At 37.5% G+C, this 19,635-nt stretch overlaps 1 protein-coding gene across 14 annotated transcripts in view; it reads left to right on the top strand.

Annotated features, from left to right (window-relative positions):
- C9H12orf42 (chromosome 9 C12orf42 homolog) overlaps positions 1-9,448 on the top strand; it is a 183,518-nt gene extending 174,070 nt beyond the window's left edge. For all 14 annotated transcript variants that reach the window (XM_021922832.2, XM_021922822.2, XM_021922824.2 and 11 more), the window contains 2 exons: positions 5,021-5,392; positions 8,847-9,448. In XM_021922832.2, the coding sequence (XP_021778524.1) occupies positions 5,021-5,392; positions 8,847-9,295 (821 nt within the window). In that variant the 3' untranslated portion in view covers positions 9,296-9,448. The remainder of the gene's footprint in view (positions 1-5,020; positions 5,393-8,846) is intronic.
- Positions 9,449-19,635: the final 10,187 nt, after the last annotated feature.

The following is a 19,635-nucleotide window of genomic DNA, read 5'->3' as shown; positions in this document are numbered from 1 at the left end:
GGGGTAGTACCTAGTATATGGTAGAAGCTATAAATATTGATTGAATAACTAAATAAATAAGTGCAGTCATCACCTGTCCCAACATCATACCTGGTGGCTTTAATAATTATTCCCTATACTTAAGTATAAGGAATACACACACACACGCGCATACACACACATAATGCCTGTTAATATTGCAAATACAAAGTTACTTTCTCTTCTGAGAAGCAGTGAAATCTTTAATGCACAGGTCATAAGATCCAGTTCCGTGGAGGTATTTAAACAGAGGTGGATATTGAAGTTGGTGGGGGCTCAGCCTCAGATGACTTTTAAGGTCTCTTTCAACCACAACTCCTGGAATGTGAAAGTGTATAAAGTACCTCAGGCCTTCCATCTTGTTCATGATATTTGAACAGCAGAACAAGGGCAGATAGAATGCTATTGGTTCTAGTGTTGTTTGTTTTCCTTTAAGATCAAGAGATCCAGTGCTACTGTTTTGAATAATTCTAAATGTTTCTCTGCATTTGGGAAAGCCTGCTCAATTTGTCTACCATTTCAAATTCTGGTAGACATTTTTTAAGATGAAATGAGGCAACCGATTAAAATGAAAATGAAAAGCCTAACGTTTTGGAGGTAGACCAGATTTCTAGAGTTCTAAAATCTGCTTGCGCACAGGGTTTGCAAATGCATTCCCGCTGTTCAAAGCTGAATATTTATAAAATCATGTTCTGGAGTGAAGATTCTATGAAAGGAGGTAATTGATAGTGTGGCCTTTACAAGGCTGGCATAGGCCAAAGACATAAATTGGTGGCCTCTGATGATTCCAAGAGCAGTTGTGTTTTGTGTGTCTCACACTATGTTAAAAAAATCCAAAATGTTACCAACATTTAAAACTCAGAGGTTTTCACATGCATAAAAATATATATTTCTGCTTTTCCTGAAAATCTGGAAAGACTATTATGCATTGCTGTAAAGAAATACCTAAGACTGGGTCATTTACAAAGAAAAGAGATTTAATTGGCTCCTGAGAAGAGGAAATAGGCAAGTCCCATGGCAAAAGTAGGAGCAAGCGAGAGAGAGAGAGAGAGAGAGAGAGTGAGGGAGAGAGAGAGAGAGAAAGAGAGTAGGAGAGGAGGGGAGGAGGGGCCACACACTTTTAAAAGACCAGATCTCAGGATAACTCACTCACTGTCACAAGAACAGCACCAGAGTGATGGTGCTACACCATTCATGAGAAATCTGTCCCCATTATCCAGTCACCTCCCACCAGGGCCCACCTCCAACACTGAGGATTGCAATTCAGCATGAGATTTGGGTGGGGTACAAATATACAAACTATATCAACTGTCTACAGTGGACCCACATTCTCTCATGGCAATAAAAGATAGGATCTGACGGTCTCTGGCCCCTTACACTGGGACATACCACCCCAGGGTATCCTCACTTGGACCCTTCTTTCATTTCTGTCATCCGCCTGGCCACTGAAGGCGTTTGCTTTGGTTTCCCCTCTCAGACAAAACTGTGACTCAGGAGGGCTGGCATGGCCAACACCCTTCTTGCCATTTGACTGTGCCTTGAATGCAGGGAATATATGTCTTGCTACAAGTTGTTACACTCCAGCACCGTTGCTTCTACTTGGTAGAACTCAAGAACTCTCAACTTATCCTGCTCCCATTTCATACCTACCAATTCCTGGTTTTCCCTCTTTTCTATCCCCCAAATCTGGGCACTTTTTTTTTTCTTTTTTTTTCTTTTTTTTTTTTAGTGAAAAGGGCTGGTATTAATAATTATGGTTGACCCCTGAACAAGGCAGGGGATAGGTGCTGATTCCTCATACAGTTGAAAATCTGCATATAATTTTTGACTCCCCCAAAACTTAGCTACTAGTAGTCTTCTGTTGACTGGAAGCTTATTGATAACATAAATAGTCGATTACCATATTTTTTGTATGTTATATGTATTATATACTTATAATACAATAAAGTAAGCTAGAGAAAAGAAAATGTTTTTAAGAAAATCGTAAAAAATATATTTACTATTCATTAAGCGGAAGTGGATCATCATAAAGGTCTTCAACTATGTCTGCACGTTGAGTAGGCTGAGGAGGAGGAAGAAGAGGAGGGGTTGGTCTTGCTGCCTCAGGGGCAGCAGAAGCAGAAGAAAATTCCCATATAAGTGGACCTGCTCAATTCAAGGGTCAACTGTACTCTGGGACAACATGTGTAAATTGGAGCTATTGTAGGTGTAATAGTTTTCTAGGGCTGCTATAACAAAGCATCACAAGCCACCTGGCTTAAAACAACATAAATTTATTTTTTCACAATTCTGGAGACCAGAAGTCCAAATTTAGGTATCAGCAGGGTTTTCTCTTTCTGGAGATTCTGAAGGAGAAAGCCTTTCAGTGCCTCTTTCCTAGCTGTTGGTGGTTGTTGGTGGTACTTGGGGCTCCTTGGCTTGTAGGTACACCCCTCCAATCTCTGCCTTCCTTATCACATGAGATTCTTCCTGCATGGCTGTGTCTCTGTTTTCTTTTCTTATTAGGACACCAGTCATATTGGATTAAGGACCACCATTTTAGCTTAATTATCTTTGCAAAGACCTGATTTCCAAATAAGGTTATAGGTTACAGGTTACAGGAGGTTAGGACCGCAACGTATCTTTTAAGGGACACAATTTATATCATAGCAAGCTAGGTCATTTGTTCATGCTACCTCAGGCCCAATGCCTTCCTGCAAATTGCCCTTTATTTGTCCAGACAAGTCTGCTCAACACCTCACCCAATCAGATCCCAAAGCTCTAAACACTTATCCTTCCTTATCCTGCTTCCTCCATGAATGATCTCATTCCATGTTACTGTTAGGCGACAGGTCATCTGATTAAATAAAGGTAAGGAATGCTAAACTACATTGACTCTCTAAAGTTTATCTGCACTGTCTAATTAAAGATGATTTCTGAATTATAAGAGTAAAACATATTCAGTGCATAAAATTTGAATATTACATAGAAGCTACCCAGAGTTTGAATTATACCTCTGAGAAGCAACTGTTAATTTGATTTTCTTCCAGTTTTTATTCTTTGCCTCTGAAAAATCAAAATTGTATAATTTTATGTGTCGTTATAATTAAGCATTTTTTTCCATGTAAACTCTAGTATACTATATAATGTTAAATATTTGTTAAGTGTTTTCTAAATGCCAACTACTACCCTAAGTACTTTATGTGCATTATCTAATCTACTGTTAATAGTTACAATATTCTTAGTGGTAGATATGATTATTCCTATTTTACGAATGAGAAACTGAGGCAGAGTAAACCTAGAGAATTTTTTCTAGGCTACACAGCTAGTATTTCATAGAATCAGGATTAAACTCCAGCTCACCAAGCTTCAGAGCTTGCACTCACAGCACTGTGAAGAATATCTTAACTTAGAAACGAACCATAATTCGTTTTGATTTACACGGAAGCAAGAATCTCAAAAAGAATTGGCTTGGGTAATAAGGAAAAGGCAAATGAATCTTGTATCTTTTCATCCCTTTTACGGCACCCCTCTCCCCAAAAGAGATCTTAACACTCAAATCTCAATCCTACATTTGCATGCACACACAAGCACACACCTACACACACATGTGCACACACATGCATGCCCCTCTACCATTCATCTAGTTGTAAATCTAGGGAATTATTCTTCCCTTTTTCTGTGTGCCTCTTCCTCCCATAATCAACCCACTACCAAATTGGCTAAGAAGCCAGATTTGCTTCTTAGATACATCTTTAAACTGTCTTATCTCCATCTCCTCCAGGTCACCATCACCGGTGGCAGGGAAATGTGGCATTGCACCAGCTCTGCTCATTAATATCTTTGACAGTTGGGAACTTTTTCTCCTATTTACTTTCTACTGAGAAGTTAGAAATGTAGATGTGAATGGTTTGAGTTGACACAGTACGCTGTCAGTTTCCCAATGGAAATGAATTAGGTAAAGGAACCCACATCAACTACTGGATAAGAATCAATGTGGGTGGTTTAGCTCTTTTCTGTCTGTGCTCTTTACAATATTCTAAGGCAGTTTTAAGCAATTGAGATTGTTTTTTACCTTCTGACAGTGCATCAAAAGGAGTGGCTTGAGCAGTCAATATTGGGCTATGGGGTTGACAGATCTGGATTCAAGTTGCAACTCGGCTAATTATTTGTGTGACCTTTAGCAAGCTACTTGCTGTAAGCCTGTATTGGTTTCTTAGGACCACTGTCATAAATTACCACAAAATTGGTGACTTAAAACAACAGAAATGTATACTCTCAGTTTGGAAAGCTACAAGTCTGAAATCAAGGTGTTCACGGGTCTGTGCTTTTTCTGAAGCCCCTGGGGTAGGATCTTCCTGTGGCTTCTTCCATCTCCTGGTAGCCCAGGTGTTCCTTGGCTTACAGCAGCATATCTCCAATATCTGTCCCCATCTTCACCTGGGTCTTCCCTCTGTGTCTTTGCCTTCACATGGCGTTCTCTTGTGTGTCTCAGTTTCCTTTTCTTATAAGGACTCCAGTCTTATTAGATTATGGCTCACCCTAATCCAGAATGACTTCATCTTAATTTGGTGACCTATTTCCAAATAAGGTCACATGCACAGGTGCTGGGGGTGAAGACTTTAATATATCCTCTTTTGCAGGGAGGGGAGGGGGTGAACACAATTCAACCCATAAGCCTCAAAACTAGCTTTCTGACCTGTGCAAGAGAGATAATAATACTACCTGCTAGATATGGTTCTTGAGAGGATTCAGTGACACACATGTCTGGGCCCTCACACAGTACCTTCAACATAACCAGAACTCAGCACAAACATCCGCAGTCTTCTACCTCCCTTTCCAGACCCTCCCCTCCTCTTCTTCTCCTACTCAGCTACCCCAGTCTGTCATTTTTGTTTACTCAGAGTAGAAACACAAAACAAGCAACCATAAGTTTACATATTACCTGACTCCATCCTTCCTGCCATTACTTTAGCAGGTGTTTTTGGTGAATTTTTCAAACGAATGTGTTTACCTTTCACAGTGTTTCCAGAAAGGACTCAAAGTTCAGTGGCGTATAAAAGACTACTTTGTACTTGCCAGTACATAGTCCCCAGGTCTTCTGTAAGCACAGTTTCTTTGGATGAAAAAAGCTGTGAAGAAGCCCGTTCCCCTCCAGCACCATCTGGTGAAACTGATGAGACCCCATTGATTTTCACTGCCAGTGGAGAAACTGAGGAGAGAGCCAGAGGAGCACCCAAGCAGGCTTGGAACAGTTCATTTTTGGAACAACTGGTACAAAAGCCTAGTTGGGCACACTCAGTAAATCCTGTTCACCTGGAGGCTCAGGGCATACACATCAATAGACACACAAGACCTAAGGCCCAGCCCTTGAGCAATCCCAAGAAAAATTCTGGTAAGTATCATATTGTGGTTACTGATTCTCCTTGTTTCAACTGGTCACATTTTGTTTTCAACTTCAATATAAACAGAAAAAATATTGATTTCATGGCTAGTCCTATTCTAGAAGGTACCACAAGAACTACAGTAGCCAGTCCTCAATGAAAGTCTGCTTGTTGTCAAGTACTATATTGGAGGAGAGAACAGGTGTGAGTCGATGACAGGTAATTTGATGATTCAGTTATTGCACCTGACAATGACAGCTATTATCATCACAATTCCAGCCCCACTTATTAAGCTTTCACCATGTGCCAGACACTGTGCTGGGCATTTTATATTATTTTATGAAATCTTAATATAATATTAAGGCAGATCATACTATTATCCCCATTTTACAGACAAGGAAGTTGTGAATTCATAGCACAAGATATAGGAGGAATGGTTCAAAGTAAGGACATGGCCCAGAAGGGATAAGTTTTGGAACCAGAAAGAACTGTGCTCAAATATCAGCTCTCTCCCATCTCAGCTCTGTAACCATTATCAAGTCCCATAAATGTTTTTGCAACCCAGTTTTTTCATCTGTAAAAAATGACAATTATTACTTCAAATTAAATTATTTATATAAATAAAATTTCCTGAACATAGTAAGGACTTAATGGGGGTGGTGATGATGGTCGTGGTACTTATGGTGCTGATGTTCAGACTGGAGGAGAGAAAATCTAAGGAAAAAAAAATGCGGATCTCCAAATATTCCAAGAGCTGTCATGTAGAAGAGGGATGAGACTAATGTTACATACTCTTCTCATTTATAGCAAGCTTGTCCGACTCATGGCCTATGGCTTTGTATGTGGCCCAACACAAATTCGTAAACTTTCTGAAAACATGAGATTATTTGTGCGTGGTTTTTTTTTTTTCCCTCATTAGCTATCATCAGTGTTAGTGTATTTTATTTATGGCCCAAAACAAGACACTTTTTTTCTTCCTATGTGGCCCAGGGAAGCCAAAAGATTGGACAGCCCTGCTTTATAGGGACCTTTTGAGGTAGGTTCCCTCCACATGTTTGTGCAGTTTGTTGGAATTTACTAGAAGACAAAAGAGATAGATTTTGACTCAATACAAAGGAGAACTTTCTTTGAACTAGAAGAGAATATACTGCATGGGCTAGAAGTGCTCAAGCAGGGGGTTGGGAGACCTTCTTCCAGAAAGGCTATGTCAGAGATTCCTTTGTTTCTGGAAGCTGGGCCTGGTAATGAGAAACAGAAGATGCTGGTTGGCTAACACTTTTGAATTCTTACTATGAACAAGGCAATATGTTGAAATTGGAATGTATATCTTCCATTTTGATCCACATGACCCTCCTCTGAGATAGAAACTGTTATTTTCCTATGATTTAGTGCAGAATCCAGGTCAGAGTATTTCTAGATCCAGGTTCTAAATATGACTATAGTGACTCTTGAGCACTGAGCACTTGCCATGTACTTGATGCTCAACATTTTGTCAGGTTCTTTCCTCCAATTCTTAGCTAGTTTCCTTTCTCATTTCAAGTCTTTGACTTGAAATGTCACCTACTTAGCTCTTTCTCAAATTCCTGTCTCAGTTTAATTTTCATCATAGGATTTATTTACCAGCTGGCACTTAAAATTTATTCATTCACTTACTTGTTAGTCTGCTTCTCCTCCCTACTTTTTATTGCCTGCCATGTTCCCTTTGTATCCCCAAGGTCTAGAATACTGCTGAGCACATACTGGGCATTCAAATATTATTAAATGAATGAACAAACTTAATCTCACTAGCAACCCTGTGAAGTAGGTAATATAACTCCCATCTTTCGGGTAAGGACAAAGAGACTTAGGCCAGGTCATGTGCCAAGATTGGAATCTATGAAGTCCTGACCCCAGAGCTTTATTTCATTATACCACACTGTCCCTTTAAGATAGTTTGTTGCAAAATGTATCATTACTAAATTGCTTTCAGGGAAGGACATTTCTATTTTTTTTTTTTTTTTGACTCAAAACATAGGAAAGCATATCCTGTCTAGGTCATGCCCTGTTGCTCCAAACTCCAAAGCTACATCAGTGTTCTCTAGTGGATTCTTCTTGCACTGAATATTGTTGGCAGTGAATGGTCCATCTGACAGGGCCAGAAATCCAAATCAACAGCTATTAAGCACCTAGTGTTCACAAAGCAACACGCTTGAAAGTTTTCATTTACTTGGAGATATTAAAATGCCATTCGACCTTTATTTCAGGAAGTGATTCCTGCATTGGAGAATTCAGAGTCACAAAAAAATTTTCACTGTTTGACTTGGGCATGTGACATGTGCAGAGGGAGGTACTCAGTACATACTAGGCATAGAACAGAGTGTAATGAACTAAACTGAATTACATAAAGATAGACTGACTGACTGACAACCACTGTTAGGAAGGTACTATTCATTTTAATTCTTTTACGTATTTTTTGAATTTCGGAATGATCTGAGTTGCTCTAAATATTCTAGACATCTATATGCTATTAAAAACCTTTTGAAAGCTTCTAGAAAGTGATTTAAACACATAAATTATCTTAAGTCCCTACTGAAGAATTGGACTTTAATTTGTGTAGGTCAATGGGCAGAATTTCTCAGGTAAAAGCTCCATGATTTATATATGTATTTATATATAAATCTTGAAGTTTATATATGCAATATATTATATAATATGGAAGTTTATATATATATGAACAAGTAGGTAAATATATGTATGTGAATATATATATATATTCACACACACATATAGCAGTCTTGGCTATGTTGTAAGAAAACCACATCTTTTGTATGGAAAAATTATTTTGTTGGGCAAAGAAAGAGAAAAATCAAACTTATTAGTATTAGTGGATATGTGTGTGTTATGTAGACCCAGTCTTAGGTTAATTTACTGTTTGTTTTAATCTTCAGCTGGTTTGAAGTTTCCAATAAAACTAATTAAGTAACAGCCTTTTGTTTTTTTAAAAAAATCATCAGTTGACAGTCTACAGGGACTGTAGACACATTTGCTTTCACATATCCATTAATAACTCCACTTGACAATTTTCCATTCACAAACATTCCCCTCATTTAGAAGTTCGAGCCCTATTTTAGCCACCGATTCTTCTGTGTCTCTCTCTTTGGGGGTTTTGAACAGTTTTCCTTGAAATAGAAAGTTTTCTGAGGATTATGCAAAAGCTATATATATATTGAGGCGTTGGGGAGGTGGTTTCAAAGAACAGGAAGGGAATAGATAGCATTTTTGTTTTCTTAGATAAATATGGGGAGGCAGGTGAGGATCATGTCAGGGTTTTATTTATTTATTTATTTATTTATTTATTTATTTTTCTTTCCCCTCTGAGCACATTACAAATGTCGATTTCTCAGATGTCCAGTTGTCGCGGGGGCGCGGTGTGGTCCCGCACACTTGAGCCTCATCTCTGTCCTGCTTTCCTGCTTTGCCTTCCAGGTTCCACCGCCAGACCTTTCACTGCCATTGGCCTCTGCAGGAGGAGCCAGACCCCCTGCGCCCTGCAGAGCGCCGGCCCGAGTAACGCAGAGCTGGAGCCGAAGAAGAGGATGGCAGCCCCAGCAGGCTCTCAGGCACACCCCGACATCCAAAGCAGACTCCTGGGCGCGTCCGGAAATCCCGTCGGAAGAGGCGCGGTTGCCATGGCGCCGGAGATGCTCCCCAAGCATCCTCATCCCCCGCGGGACAGGAGGCCTCGGGCGGACACCTCCCTCCATGGCAATCTGGCAGGAGCGCCCCTTCCTCTGCTGGCCGGTGCTTCCACCCATTTCCCCTCCAAGAGGTTAATAAAGGTTTGCTCCTCAGCACCCCCCCGCCCAACCCGGCGTTTCCATACGGTTTGTTCACAGGCCCTTTCTAGGCCAGTGGTGAATGCTCACTTACATTGACCGCTGCGAGGGAATTGTTCGGCGAGTGCTGCCCATCTTCAAATCAATGCCTGCTCAGAACAACAGAAAGGGCCTCAGATGTACTGGTTTCCACAGAACCATTGTTAGGCTTTTGTGAAGCATTTTTGAACCTAATAAATAATGTCAAAAGTCCGTAGCGCAGCCAAAAATGTTCCTTTTGAAGCATCTCTAATAGTATTTTTGTTCTGCGGTGTCTCCCAGTGTTACAAAGAATTTGTGCCTCACAATAGGGATGGGGTACATCGCGTGCCACTTTGCAACGTGCCTCGTGGGATTGTGAGGACCCCTCTTTGTTTTGCTTTCGCAGGTAAACGGTTTCACTTGCCAACTTCGCCTTTAGCTTAAGGATGTTTTCTAAGGGCCTTTAGAATTTCTAAACAGTGATTGGGAAAACATAATTGAATGTCTGTAATTTAATAATTTACATGAAATTTGATTACTCCTGATGTGCCCAGGGGAATTTTTCATGTCGTATTAAGGGTTTAATGTTAGAAACCTGAAGCTGGGCACTAGTTTGAGGCCCTGAAACACTTGGAACCAAGTTTAATGTAAAAGAGGTGCTGAATTTGCTGATTTGTAATACAAAATACTGGAGCAGCTTAGGGAACCTTTTATCAAACTGGTAATTTTAGGCAATACCTTTTATTTTGTTTAATATAGCAACTTTTCATCATGATGGGATGCTGATGCCAACTTTATCAATTGATTTTATGAGTTTAGGTTTTCTCTTTTTAATATAGTAGGGTTTTTTTCCCTTCAGAAACAAAGAGAAGTCAATGTGACCGATATGCTTATATGCAGTTTTGCACTCAAGTTCCTTGGAATTTTCCCACAAGCTTAGATTCACAGAGTTTGATAGATGGAGGTTGTCAAATCTTACTGCATTTAAAAAACTTTTTTTTTGCTTTAGTTCAACTTAATAGACGTCGTATGATTACGTTTAAGACAGCATAATGTCTCAAGTCCAAATTTAAGTCTCAAGGTTTTGAGAGGAATGAAGTGTTATCAGCAATAACTTCCTAACATTTAAGAGTCTGTTTAGTCCTTTGGAGACTGAAGACTGTTTACTTTTTTTTTTTTTTTTAATATTAGCATGCTTTAGGAATAATGCACTTTAAAGAAAAATGGTATCCCTAAACTTTAGAGCTTTCTTGGTTCCAGATTAATATGATTTTTATAATAAATATGCTTTTATTTTATTTATTAATATGGTTTTATTATAAGACAATGTACAGGTTATCAATGTTGATTTTTGTGGTTTCTTGAAGATATACTGGCATCTGCTCACCAGAGTTCATGTGACAATCATAAATTCAACTTCATGCCATTTGGTTGGAGATTAAGTGTGTAGGCAAACTCATGGACTTATATAGAAGTTTGATTCTGGGATATTTTAATTTGCTATTTAATTATGAGTTAACACAACTGATGTTTTTAGGTCAAGAAATCATTAAGTTATTTTAAAACAATTAACCAAAAATTTGTAATGGTCAATTTCAAGAATAGAAAATGTACTTGATGTAATAGATGGATTCCTTCAACTGTAGAAGTGCAAATTACTGAATTTATTAAAAATGCAAAACAGAAGGAGAGATCTTGTTCAGAATTCAGAAAAGGAATACAGGCTACAGATATAAAATATGTTGTATTCTAAAGAAGTTTCCCAGAGTGTTTTGTGAAACACTGGTGTAAGAAAGATAGTTTGTGAAATGGAGAGTCCATAGATAAATATGTCTGAGAGACGCCCACTATGCATGCTCTTAGAGAGTCATAGTAACATTAGGTCCCTGAGAAATCCCATAATTAAAAAAGTCTGATAAACTCTGTTTAACCCAATGTCTAGCAACCTTATTTAATCATGGAATCCTGATAGATTGGTGTGTGTGTATATACATATACGTGTTTTTGAAAAAATCCTATCAGTACTTTGTACCACCAGTGTCCTATGCAACACACTTGGGAAAACATTGCTCAGAACTCTGTTCTAAATACACCAAAGTCTCTGTAGATTTGTAGGGTTCAAAGTAAGGATTTCTTTTCACATTAGTGCGGTAAAAATCAGGGCTAAAGAAAGAAGCACTTTGAGACCCTATTCTTCCTTGGAGCAGTGTAATGAACTGTCTCTGTTTATTTGTCCTCATTTTGGATGCACATGTCTGGGAGAAAATTAGTTGATCCAGCCCTGATTATGCTCTTTAGTGATGGATGAGAAGCATTTTCAACTCTGTCATCATCATGGGCTGGAGGTCCTTTGGAATGACAGCTTCTTTTGTACTATAACTTAGACACAAATGCACCAAGGTAAATGTAGTGAATTCTTTACTAATACCATTTGTTCTGAAAGCAGCGCTAAATTAAACAGTCATAACCGAGGATGAATCCATTTAAGGAAATAAATAATATATTTTTATATGTAGCACAGGCAGTGAGGACTAGAATGAGGCCCTATTGTGTAAAATAATTGTTTCACAGGTTCTGAGTTACAGTTTGACTTTATTTCTTTTGTGGTTTGACTTATGGTTATGTGGCATTACCACATACTATAAGTATCTTTAAAGAACATAATATGCCACTTCATAGAAAAATATTTTTATGAAAGTTGCATTAGAAAATAAATATTGACAAATATAAAAATTTGGTGCATTGAAGAAACTAAGTATTTAGGATAGTCTCTAGTGAATAATGTTTACAAATAAGGACTCTTTATAATATATAAAATAATAATTATAATAACAGCTAATATTTATTGTGTATTATACTAGAGACTGTCCTGTTTAACATGTATTAATTCATTTAGTCCTTATAATGGCTTCATGAAGTAGTTACTGTTATCTCCATTTCATAGAGAAGGTAGCTTCATCTTTAATGATAATAATGATAACATATACATACATATACAAATATGTTTTTAAAAACTGTATGTTATTTTATATATGGTGCTGTATTATACAATATGTTATGAAAGCTAGTATATATGCATATATGAATATGTTTGTGTTCCACCTACATCTATAAATCAGTTTTTATACCCTGCTGTTGGTACATAAGTGAGGTGAGAATAGAGACTCTACTCACATCCCGTCACCTCCTGATTATATAGTAGAGAACTAGAAGTGATAATTATGGGTTGACAACATAGCATACATTTGAACATTTGAACTCTCTGAAGAACAAAGCATAAGAGATTATTGTCACATAGTTCTTTTTATTTGAAACAACATTATCCCTGTGAATGAAGGCTCAGAAAATAAGGGAAGGAGAGGTTGTTTTGAGGTTTACAAAAGATGGCAGCACTTTTAAGATTATTGGAGCTGACCAAAATCAGACTTGTGAAAGACATGGGATGTTGTAGTGGGAGCATTAAGGAAAAAGCTAAGGTACTGGGGCTGACCCAGATCTCAGGAGCCAAGGGTGCATTCCTATAAATGTGACCTGAACTCAGCGTCACTCCTACCACTTGGACAGAGTGTCTTCGCTGTTAAATTGGGATTACACGTTTTGTTTACTGCATAGGATAACTTGGGGACCAAATTTGCTATTAAATGAAAGCATTTTGAAAAGTAAGAGTGGTATACAAATTCAAATCATTATTTTATGACTAATATAAACAATAATTAGTACATATATTATCATTATTTATGCAGGGCTGATATAAGAGGTTATAGATCTAACTGCCTTACACTGACATTGAGCACTATTTCTGCTGTCTGTGTCATCATGTTCCTCTCTAAGAAGTTTTTATATACTATATCCTTTACCTTCATTCCAATACTGTGAGGTCAGTAGTAGTGTCCCATTTACCAATGAGGAAACTGAAACATAGGGAGACAAAGCAATTTGGCCAATGACTACCTCCATCACTCATGCTCACAAACATTACACTACAATGTCTTATTCAAAGCAAGTTATATGTTAAAAAAAAAAAAGAACAATGTATGCAGTTGATGAATTTACAAACTATTCCATGCAGAACCTCCAATTTAGAAAAGTTCAGATTGGGTACAGGATGCCATGTGGTATCCTCCAAATGTGATCTTCTAGTTCAGCTCTCTATAAAAGACTCTAAAACTACCCAGAAAAGGGAAGGGATAAGATAATGTTTTTGTAACTACAAATGTCATGTTGAGGATTTGAAGTCACACAGGGACACAGGAAAGAGGTTGTTGTCAAGAGAAGACTCAACCTCAATAAAAATGCTCCAACCCTTTACCATGGAGTAATACGTAGCCGTAAAAAAGAATGAGATGATGTCCTTTGCAGGAACATGGATGGAGCTGGAGGCCATTATCCTTAGCAAACTAACACAGGAACAGAAAACCAAATACCCCATGTTCCTAGTTATAAGTGGAAGCTAAATTATGAGAACACATGGACACATACAGGGAAACAACACACACTGGGGCCTTTTGGAGAGTGGAGGGTGGAGGATGGGAAGAGGGAGAGGATCAGGAAAAATAACTAATGGGTATTGTTATGCCTAATACCTGGGTTATGACATAATCTGTACAACAAACCCCCATGACACAAGTTTACCTGTGTAACAAGCCTGCACATGTATCCCTGAACTTAAAAAAAAAGAAAAATGCTTCAGAATTCTTAAGGTGTGTGGGGTCCCTCTTGCACAATCCAAGGTTTTTTTTTCTTTCCTTTTTTTTTTCTGCCATGTTTAGGCTACCCACTCCTGCTTCCTCCACACTCCCATGCTCTGTGTTTTCCCTCCTCTATGGGAATCAATCTGATTTTGTAAGTCGTGATATTGAGAGATATTGAGATCATGAAGTGTTAATTGGGTCCTTACCATCCTAGGTACTCTGAGAGAGACTTGAGAAATTTGATTCAACTCAACCAATAGTTATTGTGCTCACCACGTGCAAGGCACTGGCCTTGGTGCTGGGGATGTCTACTGAAAAGGACATGGTCTTCTTCCTTGACTAGCTCAACCTAGTGCAAGGCTTAGTTCTTTCATTTATTCATTCTAAAATATTTACTGAACATCTGCTATGTGCTGGATATGTTTTACTGGAGACAGAATAGTGAAGAGCCATTTTAATTAAGTGAGACCTAGATAGTGAAACATGAAATAATGGCACAATGATATTTAAGTCCTTTGATGATCATCCTTTAGCCACAATTGTGAGACCCAAAATTTCTGAAAATTTGAAGTTCATTTTTCTGTCAATTATGAGCCAAACTGAATACATGAGTATTCTCACTTTGTGGGAATATTCATGTATTTCAGTGAAGATGTAATAATATATTTGATTATGTAGTTCTGCCTTGGACCCCCACGGAAAGTGTTAAACAACACGTGATTTATGCACCATTCCATAATATGTAGCTTATGGCCGTAACATAGAAAAAATTCTAAATTCTGAACTCAACCAGCCTGGAGGGTTTTGAAAAAAAGGATTTTGAAGTTTTAAAGTGAATAAGTGCAGTAGAAAGTTAGAGAAGGGAGGGATCAGTTCTGGTTGGAATAATCATCGAAGGCTTCCTGTAGAAGAATTTGAACTTGATTTTGGAGTGTGGAGGATTTAAAGGGACAAAATAGTGGATAAAATGGAAGTAGCAACCAGGGACTGATCAACTTTCGTGGTACCTGAAGCTTATACGTTTTGAGGGGAGCTCTTTCAGGAATAGAATACAACATTATAAATATAGTTGGGTAGAGGAAAGGGTCCTTACAAATAAAGGACCCTTCAGCTCATTTTATTTGTTTTTAAATAAATCCATCTCTGAGTAAGGCAAAAGACATGGGAATTTACCTTATAAAGTGAAATATACCTGCAGATCTATGTTGACTCATGGAGGAGAGAAAGAGGAGACCAAAGGTGGGTTCCTGAAAGGGAGGGGAATTAATCTTATTTATTTTCTTTTTGAATTGTTTGAGATTTTGGAAATTGATAGCCAAAACAAGACATCTTTTTAAAAAATTTGGGCATAGTGGCTTTTGGAAAATAGTCTAAAGAGATTTTAAAGAATGAATCAATTTTTCATTAAATTCACTTCAATGAATTCTATGGTATTTTTCAGAGTGAGTGGCCTTTTTTAGTTTTCTCATGTTTGACTCTATAGCTAGTCAATTGCTAACATTTAAATATTTGTCAATCATAATTATTTTAATGTAGTTAAATGGAAAACTCTTTAAAGAAGAGAAAAAGCTGCATTTCATTTTGAAGTTTACCTTTTTAATAGACTAGGGATATATTTTCTTTAGATTTTAGAATATATGCATGAATTTCAAAATATATTTAAAGATGAATACTTTAAAATTAAAATGGAGATTTCAGTCTTACTATTAGTCACTATACGTAGCAATACTCTTTTCCAAAGCATTTTCAAAGCTATACATAATAATTTATATTTACTAAAAAGAATAGTGACATCACTGAGTGGTGTTAAGAATCAATAAAAGTAACTAAATAATACTGATAGTGTTGATTGCATCTTTACTGTATGTTAGGCACTCTTCTGGTTCCTTTATTGCAGAATCCCTGCTTCCTTCCTCCTTTCTTTCTTTTGGTCTTCTTTTTTGTTTTTAAACCACAAAGATTTGATTATTATTCTTGCTTGGTTACTTTTATTTATTTATTTTAACAGCTTTATTGAGACATATTTATATATCATATAATTCACCCATTTGAAGTGTTCAGTTCATGAGTTTTTTGTATATTCACAGGTATGTGAATTTGAATAGAAACCCTGTACCCTTTAGCTGATACCCTGCTTTCCTCTGTTACACCCAGCCCCAAGCAACCACTATTGTCTCTATAGATGTCCCTATTCTGGACATTTAATATGAATGAAATCATATAATATGTGGTCTTTTGTGACTGACTTCTTTCACTTAACATGACTTTTTAAGGTTCATCCATATCATATTGCATGCCAGTACTTCCTTCTTTTTAATGGTCAAATAATATTCTACTGTATGGACATACCACATTTTGTTTATCCATTGATTGGTTAATGGACATTAGGGCTGTGTCCACCTTTTGACTATTATGAATAATGCTACTATCAACACTCATGTACCCGTTTTTGTGTGGACATAAGTTTTCCTTTCTCTTGCATGCAGAGCTGCGGTAGGAGATCAGCAGGACTTGTTTTCCAAGTACCAGTCATGACCCCATTGATCAAAACAAGATCTGGTTAAACAGGATGCAGTAAAGAAACCAGCCAAAACCAGCTAAAATCAAGATGGTAACCTCCAGTTGCTCTCACTGCTCATTAATCACTAATTATAATAGGGTAACATGGTAAAAGACACTCCCACCGGTGCCATGACAGTTTACAAATGTCATGGAAATGCCCAGAAGTTACCTTATATGGTTTAAAAGGGGAGGAATCCTCAAGTCTGGGGACTCCCCACTCCTTTTCTAGAAAATCTGTGAATAATTCGCCCCTTATTTAGCATGTGTTTAAGAAGTAGCTATTAAGTGTAGCTAGCCAGCAATCTGTGAGTGATACTCTGCCTATGGGGTAGCCCTGCTCTATGGAGCAGCCATTTTCCTGTGCTCTGCTGCTCTAATAAACTTGCTTTGCTTTCACTCCTCTGTAAGCTTGTTCTTGAATTCTTTGCTGCATGAAACCAACAACTGCCCTGGGCTGAGGCCCAATTTTCGGATTCCCCTGCATTGGTATCTCCTTTAATTTTGCCAATACTTCTATGGCGTATTGTTGTTATCCTCTTCTACACAACAGGAAACTCAGAATAAAGGGGTTACTTGTCCAAAGTCACGCAGTCTGTTCAAGGCAGAGCTGGACTGTAAGCCCAGGCAGACTGACCAGAATTTGCCATGCGCCTTTTCTCCGTATCAGAATTTCTCAGATGGGCTTCTAAGTTTTCTTTACTTAGGATATCTAAGAAGTTGCACAAAAGTCTGCTGTTTAAATATACCCACCTACCTCTAGCCATTTGCCAATCATCTGACTAAATACTATATTTTCTTTTTTAAATAACATTTTATAAACTTAGGGGTGCAAATGCAGTTGTGTTACATGCATGAGAGGCATAGTGGTGAACGCTGGGCTTTTAGTACATCCATCACCTGAGTAGTGTACATTGAACTCAATAGGTAGCATTTCATCCCTCACTCCCCTCCAACCCTTCCACCCTTTAGAATCTCCAGTGTTCGTTACTCCACTTTGTATGTCCATTCTACACGTTTTCTAAAGTGCATCCAGAAAATAGAATTCTTAAAAATGTATAGCACGCATGGAATTAACACCACTTACGTATTTTACATTTTTTGTTTTTTTATTTTTAAACCAAATTTTCTTACTATGGCCTAAATTGCACTTATCTTTCTATACTGTGTGGGTGGATGTTAGAATGGCAAATACCATCCCCAAACTGTCTATTATTAATTAATCCTCTTGGGGTAAGTTCCCTCCCCGCTTAATTCTTTGGGATGAAATCAGAAATCAGTATTGTGTGTCAGTTCCTTCCTTCCCACACCTCCTCTAGGTTAAAGTTGAATTCTTTGAGATCAAGATTTTTTGTGTGTGTGACTTTCACAATGTTCTCTTCACATGTCCTTGCATAGGCTCAACAATTGCTTGTTGACCCATTTTAACCTCTTTTGAGCGTCATCTTCAAAGTGTAACTGTCCTTGACAATGAAAGAGACCTTCCTATTGTCTGGTCCTTCCAGGCAATCTTTAGCATGGAGCTCAATGGCTTTCAGATGGAGGAGTTGGCTAGAGGAAGGAGACAAAGTAAGCTGTTGTTCCTGAGTGACTTTGCTAAAGTTTCCCTTTTCTCTCTTAGAATGGTGCATTTCTATAGAAGATGACAGACGTTTTGACAGGTGCAATATGCTTTGAACTGTTGTGTCTGATAATTCTTTTGTCTTGGGTTTTCCCAGCAGAGTGGTACATCTTAGGATGCTGATATGCATATTGTTTGCTTTTCATTTAGTGTGGTGAAGCCATCCTTCTTGCTTTCCTTCCACTTCTCTCTTTAGACCCTCTGCCTGCATGTCACTAACCCAGATGGGGAGGCAGGCATTAGAGCAGGAACCTTTCTCCTACCCTTCCTTCCCCTTTTCCTCCTCAAAATGGAAATCACTTTTTGCATAGTCTTCTCATTGTTTACAAAAAGACAGAGAAAAAAAGAAATTACCAAAAGGCATTAAGAAAAAACAGAAATTATCTTTAGCTTAATAACCTAATGAAAACCACTGTTTACATTTTGGAGCATATCCTTTCATACATTTTTCTTAGCATATTCACATATAGAACTATTTGTGCAGGAATGAACTCTTACTACACACATTGTTCCATAAGCTGTTTTTTCCCCCTTAACAATGAACTGTTGACATCTTTGCAATATCAACAAACAGTGATCTACATCAGCATTTTAAACACCTATAGAATCTTTTATTGCATCATTGTAGTATAATTTAATTAACCAATTCATTATTTTGGGACATTTTAATTATTTGCAAATTTCACCATAGGAAATATTTTTATGAAGAGTTTGATGAATATATTTTAAGTATAATTGTTATCTACTCTTCTAATTACTTTTATAATGTTAATTCCTAAGGTTTAACTTTTGGTATCTTTTCTGTCCGAAAATATTCCTAAGTATTTTGCCTGATATGCTCTTTGACTCACAGAACTTAAAAAAATGATGATATTAGTTAGGAAATATTTGGTCCAAAACAAAAATGGACATCAGAGATCCTAAATAACATGACTTTGCCCCTTTGTTTTGTCATGATGAATTAGATCTACACAGATTTTTCTGCTTTGGTGTAAATGTGGTAGAATTTTTATCCGACAAATTAGAGGACTTCTCTTCAGGCACTAAGACTGGGGGCTTCCAAATATGTAATATATTAGTACTACCTGTTCTATGTCAAACCGATAAGATAATAGAACCTTAACACTGCTCGATTTGTTTTTTCAAGTGATCTTATGTGTATTTCTATTAAATGTGATTGTTGTCCAACACCTTGTTCCAATTATGTCTAAAAACAACACACTGAACCAAGATACGAGGAAATTGTTTATAAAAGGAAGTAAAAATAGCCCTGCTCCTTGTAATGAGTGATTTTACATTTTTTGTTCAAGTTTATGTTATTCTTTAGTACTAAAAATTTCTAGAATCTGGCAATGAATGAACTAATAAATGGGGAGTTCAGGATTTGGGGTTTTTGCTAATACAAAATAGTTATAGGAGATTTTGAGATGTTTATCCATCATTCAGAACCTTCTGAAGATACTCTGACTTACAAATAAAGCATCTTGCCATGTAAGCAGTATCGGGGGACGTGAGTGAAAGGCAAAATCTTTTACAAGTCTGACATA

This window comes from Papio anubis, chromosome 9 (genome assembly GCF_008728515.1).
Source record: "Papio anubis isolate 15944 chromosome 9, Panubis1.0, whole genome shotgun sequence".
NCBI lineage: Eukaryota > Metazoa > Chordata > Mammalia > Primates > Cercopithecidae > Papio > Papio anubis.
The sequence above is the reverse complement of the archived record's forward strand: the minus strand, read 5'-3'. Positions and strand labels throughout refer to the sequence as shown.